Here is a 10919-nt window from a genome sequence, read left to right as displayed (position 1 = left end):
CCGGTATTTTATATCCCCCAACAATGACCATTTTGCAACGTCCAATGTATATTTGTACATTGAAGAGGTAGCGTACACTCCGCTTCGGTAGGTGCTTGTGTGTCCGCTTGTGTGGCTGTGATCCGCATTTTAACTTGAAATAAGAATGTGTTTATCCAGCTTACGATTTTAGGGCTGCGGCGGGGAAAAAAAACACGATGCCGCGAGCAAGGGTCAGGCACAAGCGCTATGCTAGCACCCGAAAAGTACTATGCCCATCAAGTCATTCACTGCTACTGCGGTGGTAAATGCATAAATGCATTGGGAAATTATTTTCTCCATTGGACTGGGTCTATCGCCATACAGTTTTATTTTCGTTAATGAGAAGGCAGTTATAGGTTATCTAATGTGCAATCAATATTTCTGTCATTCAAATTCAATAAAACTCATTGCGTATACTGTAGTCTAGTTTGTCGATTTCTTTTGCCGCAGTAATGGTTCTTTTTTTCCTTTTGGAGGTATTTAAAAGGTCTTAAAAGTCATTAAATTTGTACTTCAAAATGTGCAGCTATCCTGGTTAGTCATGAACAACAGCTCTTAGCTGCTATACCGTCGGCCGGCTTACGTCACTTCAGCGTTCCTACTGGCGGTGCGAAAGCAAACAGAAAAAAGGCCCTAGAACGAATGTAGTTCTAGGGGAAGCTCCACAGGGGGTAGTTCCTATCGAATTAGACCCTAGAACTGTTCGGTGCGAAAGCGCCTATGGAGGGAGTTGGCTCTATCGCCTGGCAGTGCTGCACCAGAATGCACTGGAAGAGAATCGTCACTGCCAGAAAACCTACTGCCAGTTCCTTAGAGTCCCGGAGCCCCAGTGCCTGCGAGAATGGCAGCTCAGGTCTTACCTCTTTTGGAATGATGCCCTTTGACTGTGGGGGTGTCGCCTGCCCCCGTCGGTGCATTTAAAATCCATCTGAGGGGAGAACAGTCCCCTTCTTAGCTAGTCAGAAGGCTACACAGGTATTTGTCAGCATGGAACACTTGTTCCATATCTTGTTGCCCATCTTCACTTCCCTTTTCTGAGACCTCAGGTTGCTTTGACATCTATCCAAAGGAACCTGAGAAAGGCTGCAGCAAAGAAGAAGGAAGTGAACTATGAACTCTGTACAGCAAAGTCCAACCACAAACTTGCTGCTTTCTAAATGAACACTGTCAAAACATGTTTCTTAAAGGAGAAGTGTTCAATTTAAAAGTTAGGTTACAAGAAATACAACCAACTCTACGGAAAACACCAGCAAGAAAATGACCAAAAGCAAATGCCAAAATTCACCTACACAAGCATGTGACTACTTATCAAAAAATAGCAGTCGTTCATTCATTTTCCAAGTCGCTTATCTTAGTTAGGGTAATGGGGTGCTGGAACCTATCCCAGCGCTCACTGGGCGAAACCCTGGAAAGGTCGCCAGTCCATTGCAGGGCAGACACACAGACAAGCACCTTCACACCAAGGGGCAATTTAGTATCTCCAGTTCACCTGGCTTAGATGTCTTTGGGCTGTGGGATGAACACCAGAGCTCCCAGTGGAAACCCACGCAGACACAGGGAGAACATACAAGCTCCACACAGGAAGGACCAGGGCTGCCCAGCCAGGAATCAAACCCAGGACCTTCTTGCTGTGAGGCGATAGCGCTAACTACTGCGCCGCCCCCAAAAAATAGCAACAGCCATATTTGTACTCTTAACAAAGTATTTAGCCAAAAACTGTCAAGGGTTAAGGACACTGAAACGTTGGAAAAAAATCTATCATGTCCCTTGGAAAACTGAGCTGCTCCTCTGGCAACCAGCAGGGGGACATTCTGAAATTTGGGGATCAAATGGCTAGGTCCTGAGGCACATGTCTGATGTTTTGACTTTTAATATCAGTTTTCTCTCTCTCTCTTTCTCTCTCCCTCTCTGTCTTACCTTTGGCAAAAATGAACGGATTAAACGATTGTCCTCAAGCAAAAGATTGTAAAGAATGTGGGTGAGACTATGTTTGGTAACTGTGCTATTTGATACTTGACGTGTGTATACTACACAGTTCCCACTTAACAGGGTTGTGCTGTGTTGCGTTTATGGTACTCAGATGTGCGACACAAGTACCTTTTGAGGTTGGGCGTGGTATTTTGTGAACTTGACGAGTAGAGATAAGAGATAAGATAGTCTTGAGAATCTAAACAAGACATAAATTTGAGATGTTCCACGCTCTCCTGTTTCCTCGAAATTTCTTATACAGATACAGTTGTCCCTGAACTTACGCAGGTTTCAATAGTGCAGATTCAAACATACGTGGATCAAAAATATTCAAAAATTCAAAATTCAACAAAGCTCCAAAAACGCAAAATTTGAAGTTGGCACGCACCAAGCCCAATGTGAAATCCACGCGAGTAAGTCGATGTGTGTCCATATCCTGACTCTACAAAAATCCTCAGCGTCTCTCTCTCTCTCTCTCTCTCTCTCTCTCTATTAATACAGTATGTACGAAAGCAACCAGTAGTGGATGAAGGAAAAAAACTGTTACGTTGTCGGTGATGTGTAATGTAGCGTAAATTGTTAGGCTTACGATGGATGCTTCTGTCACGAACGTGTACACACTTTTTTTCTTGTCGTTATTTCCTAAACAATACACTACAACAACTATTTACATACTATTTACATTGTATTAGGGTATTATGAGTAATCTAGACATGATTTAAAGTATATGGGAGGATGAGCATAGTTTACTAAGTACTAAGCCATCTTGTATAAGGGACTTAAACACACAGATTTTGGATAGCACGGGGGATGTGGGAACCAAATACCCGCATAAGTCCAGGACCAACTGTACAACAAACATTTCATGGATTCTCAGTCTCAGACACACAATAGTTAAAGGTACACGTGACACAAGACTTAACATGCACACACCCAACAACAAGTTAATGACCTCACCTGTTATACTAAACCAGTCACTGTTCCCGAAATAAAAACGTTTAAAAAATGTTTTATGACATCTTCATTTGCTGAAGTACCTCCCCTTGGCCTTCCCCACAGCCTCTTTTTCAGGCTCTCCTTGTCCTCCTCTTCACACCTCATCAGTTGAAGCCTCACAGTTAAAGGGGAGCAACACGTCAGAGCAGCTTCAGCTTCTGTGGGACGATACAGGTACATCTATGTTTAAAGAACAAACAGACAGACTGATAGACAGAATAAGCTGTCTCAGCATATAGCTGGACGTGACACATACAGTAGCTGTACATAAACTTCACAAGATGTGTTTTGTCGCGTATTTGTATACGAGAAAGAATAATTAAGACAAGCATTTTGGTATTTGCTTATTGTTACCATGGTAAAAAAACAAAACAAAAAAAACATATGAGTGTTCATTGTTTTTGTCTGGGCAGTTTTAATATGTATGACTCAGTTCCAGATGCTTATGTATTTATCTGATGTGCACAGTGTTGAAAGAGTGTAATGTACATAGAGTGAGAGTGAGAGTAAGAGAGTGAGAGAAATAGAAAGTGAATGGAAGGCTCCAATGTAATTCAGCTTACTGTGGAAATGCCACCTGACTCGCTGGGCAACTCCTGGAATGTCTTGCCCTGAGAGTTTACGTGTGTGCAAGTGTGTGTGTGTGAGTGTATGTGTGTGTGTGTGAGTGTGAGTGTGCATGTGTGTGTTTTTGACACAATGGTACTGTCACTCACTTGAAGAAATAAGTGTCTATTGACAGTACAGTATGAGATGTGAGAGGTATTGTGTTTGATTAAGTTGTCAGCATAAACAGGGGCATCGCACTGCACAGTTCACAGTCATCATGTCTAGGCCTTTCTGTGTGTACTGTATGCTTCCATGTGACTGATCTGATCATCCTTATGTATAACTTGGTTTGTCAAAGTTAACTCTAACTCTCTCTCTCTCTCTCTCTCTCTCTCTCTCTCTCTCTCGTTTACTCTTTAAAATTCTTTTCTCCAGATCAGCTCTTTGACAATGTTCGCTAATCCTGCCCCTCCAGCTTACCCTGGTTACTCTGTCCCACAGTATGCACCCCAGATACAGACAGGTGAGTGAGCCTCAAAGACTACATTACCCACAATGCACTACAGAATTCATGTAGTGCATTTCATTACCAAATATAATAATATGTTTCCCTGGGGATCTCTAAATTAAGTCATTGTACTAATAAACTGAATAAGGTAAGCATACATAAAGTTACTTTTGAGAGACTAGGTAGCGAAGGTGCATATGTTCCTTGTTGTGACATGGGAACATATGCACTAGGGAAATTAGCATTGTTTACTTCAACTGACATTGCTTGTTTCAGTCAACAAAATGATAATACCACATAATATTAACTTCCTTTCAGCTGATTTCCATCTGCAAAATTGTAATATCTTGTGGTGATGTTTAGTAAATGCCTGAGACAGCTACCTACATGATGTAAGGTTGTCAGGGTTACCATGGTAAAGTGAAACACAAAAGTACACCCAGTCACTGAATAAATGACCAGTGACTGTCTTTTTTTAGAGTTTTCTCAGGTTCTGTGTCATCTCTTACAATTGTCCCTACATCCACAGTGTCCAGCCAACCCCAAATAATCAACAATGTTCAAGTAGCGCCACCCCCAGTGGGTAAGTCGTGTTATTCAGCTCCTCCTGATTAGAGTTGTTGAGTCTGTCTTTTCTCAACCTCCAGTAAAGACAGTGGTCTGCTGTAGAAAAGGGGGGAAAAAGCTGAACACACGCTAACTACCATTAATGTCCATTCTCCTCTTGCAAATATAATGCTATGATCTGTTGGATCTTTAATTTAGATGCCCAGAACTACCCACTGTGAAAACTGTTTTAGTTAGATGATTTTGATGCCAGCCTACCCAGTTGTTGCTGATTATTTAGGCTGAAGCACAAAGCTAAGGAACGGTCATTTCCCCAAATCTAGTATATGTTTAAAATGAAGCGCGTGTGTGAATGTGTATACCAAGCTGAATAGTTAAACACACTGAGTACCAAGATATTGACAGATTACTGAAGAGAGATAGTTAAATTGTAAAGATACAATAATTTTTATTTTCATTTTTTAAATGGTACAGCAACCTTGGTTATGGACAAACACAGATTACACACACACACACACACACACACACACACACAGAGTAACTGACTGATCACACTCTTTCCCAGAGTTTCCTCATGCTCTGATCATTCTCTAACAATTGTCTTTGCATCCACAGTGGTCCCTCAGCCACAGATAATCAATAACATCCAAATGGCTCAGCCGGCTCCAGTGGGTAAGACTCAGGTTTAACTCTCTGTGACTGGTGTTATTTCTTTCTTTCTAGTCTTCCAGCCAACACACTGATTGGCTGATATAAACTACACATATGTTGCACATTGCTACATACCAAATTTAAGGTGGGGTTATCTGATTTGTATGTATGTATGTAAATGTAAAGTTTTGGAGTTAGCTGGTGTTGGTAGTTGCTGTCAGGGTAATTTACCTACGTCACTTATCAAAGTTATGTATCTAAGATCAGTCTGAGCTCCACAATGGAACAACAATCAGTTTAAAAGCCAGTCTATTTTGCAAGCAAAGCTTTAGATGTAGCCATCTAGCTAGTTAGCTAGCTAAATAAGTAAACAGACTTTCCCAGTGTTTGGCCAATCACTCTCAGACTTTTGTCAAGACTGTTACCAAGACTTTTATTATTAAGACTGCTGTTGAGACTTTTATTAGGACTGTTATGAAGACCTTTGTTAAGACTTTTATAAAGACTTTTATCAAGCTATGACTACCGTCTTTTGCAGTTGTCCCTGCAGTCGCTCCCATAATTCAGACTGTCCCAGCTGTCCAAGTAGGTAAGATAATGCTTAACAAAACAGAACCTCTCCTGGATAGATGTCATTCTTAATGCATTCACTGCCATATGCTTTATTCATTCGTGTATGTTTTGTGTGTGTGTGTGTGTGTGTGTGTGTGTGCATGTGCAGTTAACCCCCCGGTGATTATCTCCCTGGGTGAGACGCCAGGGGAGACAAAGTGTCCGCGATGTCAGCAGAGGGTGGTCACTCAGACCAACTACGTGCCTGGCACCAAGGCCTGGACGATCTGTGCGATTCTTGGTGTTTTTCTGTAAGTTGTTCCTGGAAACTGTACCCCCTTCAAACACTGTTTTTTTTAAACGCATTCTCAAACAAACAAACAAACAAATCTTAAGAACAGTACAGCGTGACACATACAACCCTTCCCCCTCTCTGTTTCTCTCTCTCTCTCTTTCTCTAGCATTTGGCCTTTCTGTCTGATTCCGTTCTGTGTGAACTCCTGTCTGGATGTGAAGCATCATTGCCCGAGCTGTCAAAACATCGTTTACATCTACAGACGCTGATGACGTGTCGCGACCTCCCGTATCAGAGGGCAGCACATCTCAACCTGAACACATGTTCAGGCACATCTCAACCTGAACACATGTTCAGAATGGGACAGTGTCTCTATAATCCTCATTTTACCCACTTTGTCGAACTCCTCCAGCCCCCCCCCCTCCATTGGAACTGTTGATGAGGTCTAACAGTATTCTGTTTGCTTTAATAGCACCATGCTGACCCTCTTATTATAGTTAGAGTTACAATACTTACTGTAGTTAGCGTTACAAGTGTAATCTTTCTCTTTCTTGTGGTATATATAAAGTTAAGGCATACAATGTGATCCGCCTCCCACTCTGTGATGCCAAAAAAGCATCAATATGTGCAATAAAATATATACTTTCCAAAGGTGTAAAGTTGCAGCAGCATGTTTTACGCTACATGGTTTTTGTTTGTTTTTTTGTTTGTTTGTTTACAGCAGAAGGGTAATAGTATTCTCTTAAGAGCACTGTGACGCTCTCAGTGTGACCCTGGCTGAGCTGGAGTTGTGTTTCTTTATAGGTTCAAAGCTTTGACACAAATCTCCTTTCATAAGGCTGGTGGTTAAAATACACCTGACAATGTGTTGAATGTTGCCTCTCCTGTTTCTGAAACATCTGAAGAGTCACTGTAAATAGCGCTATGGTCTTTCCCTTAGTCATGTTCACATGCCAACATTGCTTTGTTCCATCTCAATGTCACTCTGTTCAGATTCCAAGTATCAATTTGAGGAAGTACATAACTTCCTCATTTGTAAATGTTGATAAAGTTTAAGAGTGTTTTGTTTTGGTTATTCTAAGGATTTCCAGTCCTGAAATTCCACCTCAGACTGGATCTCACTGGTTTCCAAATCCAGGTCATAAAGTCCAACTCAATTCATGTGAAACTCTTTGTTTCATCTAAGGCAAAACAGCATCAGTGAACCGTAAGACTTTGTCAGCGCTTTGTAACCTGGGGCTGTCTTCTTGGTACCTGTGAGGTTGTATGTGTGTGTGTGTGTGTGTGCCCATGAATGCGTTTATGGAATGCTGAGGGAATCAGTGGTGCCAAGTTTCCATTGCTTGGCCAAAGTGTGATGAGTGAAATGTAATGAAACTCGCCAGACAAGATCTGGACATACTCTGACAAACTATGCTGGAATCACACTCTGTGTGTGTGTGTGTGTGTGTGTGTGTGTGTATGTGTATGTGGTGTAATCTCAGACACTACATTCTCAATTACTTTACTGTCGCGCATTGTCTCCTGTTCTTTTCGACACATAGGTTGAACTCCTCAGGTCGTGACCGCTCGAACGTGCGCTGTTCAGACCGTTGCTCAGTGAGGCTCTGTTATGAACGTAAAGGTTGCACGGTCGCCAAGGTAACTCTGTCTCCCCTACAGCCAGACGCTTCCCCTCTCGCTCTCTCGACTGAATGTAATCAAAATCGGAATACCAACTGTAGTCCTTCAGACTTCACTGCAGTTTGCGCAGATGTCCAATACTGTAGCCCAACCTCTGTATAAAACAGATTAGTCGCTTGGACCTGTAGTTACTGTCGTCATTGCTGAAGAATCGGATGATGTTCGCCGTGTGACTGAAAGGCAAGTGAGGGTGTGTGTTCAGGATCCCTGCGCGAAATTGGGTAGAATGGCAAGATCCGTATATGATCTTTGAACTTGACTATGAATAATTTTAACTGAATTTCCTGCCAAAGTCCTTCAGAAGAAGTAAAGAAAAGTTCAAAGATAGCTTTTTCTATTTTTGTTTTGTTTTGTTTTGACTGAACAGCAACAAAGTTGTACGAGTTTTACATGAATAGTCACGTTTGCCCAAGGTGAGTTGGATAATGAATAAATACAACATGTGCATGTGACATAGACATTATTAATCTGACAGAGTATGACCAGTTTTCTACCTCTTAGCGAATACGCAATAACGTAGGCTACGACAAAATCACTTCAGTTTGTGCAGGTTTGATACTACTTCATTTGACCACTACGGGTCATTACAAACAACAGGTTAAAACATCAGCACTCCAAGGGATGACACATTTGCCGTTTCCTCGTTCTCACTCTGGAACGATGTTTAACGGTGGCAATTGCCTACATATTCCGTTTTCTCCCACAAACAACAGTTTTCAGTGATGTCAAGGAATTCATAACACACCAAACTAACTGTCGATAATCAAAATATATGACTAGTTCTTTAAATCTTTCTCTCAAAGTTTCAAGTCAACAGCATCTTATCATAGACTCCAGTTCCGCCATCCACTCCGCTCCTTCCAGCTCTCACAATAAGCGCGCCCAATCAGAACATTAGTTTCACCTGTTTTGTTTCTATTTATGTCCTGCCCGTTTCTCTCCGTCTTTGTTAGATATTGTTGCTTCTCATGCTAGTTTGTACCTTGCTTAGGTATGGGCGGACGAAGCCTTGTGAAGCTTTTGAGACTTCTTCCTGATTGTGTCGAGAAAAGATTGGTAGTGTCGAAGCAGATTCAGACAGCACAGTGACATCTGGTGGTTTGCAGAAATTATGGCAGCCATGAACTCGAGACTACGGAGAGATAACGCATACAACGCCTCGTTAGTTTCAGTTTTGATACGGTGTGTACACTTAAAGCCTAAGAACGCTATGTCTGTTCGTTTTAACCTTCTAGTAACCATTGGTCACTCATTAAAGTGTTTCCAGAAGTGTATGTTTTGTAATATGTCTAAATTTACTACAATATAATTATTCCCTCAAAAATATCCTATTTTACCTATGAATGCAAAGCATGTTATCACACAAACATTGTTCTCACGGCTGAATTGGCAAATGGTGGCCAAACTGAGGCAAAAGTGAACAATGTAACAGGTTATCACTGTCCAGTTTAGTGTCAAAGTAGGTTTAGCGAAAAAAAAAAAATCAAACTGATGTAACCCAGTGAAATCTATCTGTTCTAATAATTATTATAATTATTATATTTATATTGATTAATACTGAAAGTCCATAAACTAATTAATAAATAATACTTATTAATTCACATTTGTGGTACAAAAAACACACAGTGTATTCCCTCAGAGAAGGAGCGTTAGCCTGTAATTCTAATAAAGTTATTAAAGTACTGCACTGTGCTGTTCTGCAAAGATTCAGTGTAGCCTAAGCACGCCATTCACTACTGGAGAGTTTATGCACTTTGCTATAAACCTAACCTTGTTTATCAGCAAGAACGTACAGTTCACTTCAGGACTGAAAACCCCCAAATCATTTTTAGTTGGTCCATGTAGCGCTCTCAGCCTTCACTGGCAACTTTTAACTTCTTTCGACCCTTTTACGGTTTCATTTTTAAAAAGTTAATAAGAATGAATAAATTCAGTATTTTTCCTGAGCCACCATATTTCCAGAATTTTATAGTTTACTCGATAGGGTGCCGCAGACTGGGAGGTCGCAGCAAATCGGACAGCTACATTCATAATTAGGAGATATTTTCTTGTAATTATGAGGTCTTTTGTCATAATTACGAGATAAGATGTCTAATGTTTTTCTTATGTGAATGCAATGCGCTTCTGTACCAAGACCCCCTCAACTGAAAAACGGGCATAGCAAAAACTGTTGATTTAGAAACATCCTGACAAATATCAAGTCTCTTTTCTTATGTGTCTACAAACAGGATCGTTTTTTGTGTACTAACCTGTTTATTTATTTAATGGTTCCTATGACAGCCGTCACACCTGAGTACCTTTGAGTGTCACTGTGACCCCCCCCCCCCCTTTCTCTGTCCCTTTCTGTCCCTCTCTGTCTCTCTCGTTCTCTCTGTCCTGTTTACTGGGCCATGTTTATGGTGCTTACAGGACAGGGTGTTAAACTCTGTAAGTTACTGTTTGGTTCAGCTGTGGTTGAGTCTTCGTGGAGGACTGCAGATTTCCCGTGGTGTTAGCTTTTCACCTCGGCAGTTACGCTGGTCTGTTGTGTGACTTTCCCGTCTCAGATGTGTCATTTCTCTGTAGGGTAGTATGTGCAAGTGTGTGTGCTAAATGTGTGATATCTTAATATAATCGGTCTAATTTTACACTGTCTGCTGATTCTGCTGTATTTAACGTTGAATAGGTGTCTGGAGGTCTGTTAAAAGATGAGGATTCATTTCAGACCAGCACTATGGCCCCCTTTAATGACCACTGGTGTTAAACATACTGAGTCACTTCATCATTTATTGAAAGCCTAATCTTCAGCAACAATCTGGTTCTCTTTCCTCTGTTTATGATTTGACATTTCTCCTAGGTCCTCAGTTTTCATAAAGTCCCCAGTTTGTGTGTTGATTGTGTTTGCTGCCATCTAGTGGACATCTACCATATACCATCCAGTTCATGCTCTCATTTAGAGCAGGCGCTGTCCGACATTCAGTCCCGTATGGGGGTTACTTTCAATGTCTGAGGATTACAATGAGAAGTCAACACCAGAAGTATTTTAATGCTTTTGTATTTCATTACATCATACTTTCATTTTTGTTGTGGACCTGACGGCATCTTAAATGAGATGTTTAAATTCACAAATTCCAAATTCAGATCAAGCAT

At 41.1% G+C, this 10919-nt stretch overlaps 1 protein-coding gene across 1 annotated transcript in view; it reads left to right on the top strand.

Moving 5' to 3' along the window:
- Window positions 1–3984: 3984 nt before the first annotated feature.
- The window catches only part of LOC115815929 (probable G-protein coupled receptor 139), a 12484-nt gene continuing 5549 nt past the window's right edge, over window positions 3985–10919 (top strand). The window contains exons 1-3 of the mRNA XM_030778897.1: window positions 3985–4057; window positions 4572–4625; window positions 5225–5281. Coding sequence (XP_030634757.1) covers window positions 3985–4057; window positions 4572–4625; window positions 5225–5281 — 184 coding nt within the window. The remainder of the gene's footprint in view (window positions 4058–4571; window positions 4626–5224; window positions 5282–10919) is intronic.

This window comes from Chanos chanos, chromosome 7 (genome assembly GCF_902362185.1).
Source record: "Chanos chanos chromosome 7, fChaCha1.1, whole genome shotgun sequence".
Classification (NCBI taxonomy): domain Eukaryota; kingdom Metazoa; phylum Chordata; class Actinopteri; order Gonorynchiformes; family Chanidae; genus Chanos; species Chanos chanos.
This window is presented reverse-complemented; position numbering and strand designations above follow the sequence as displayed.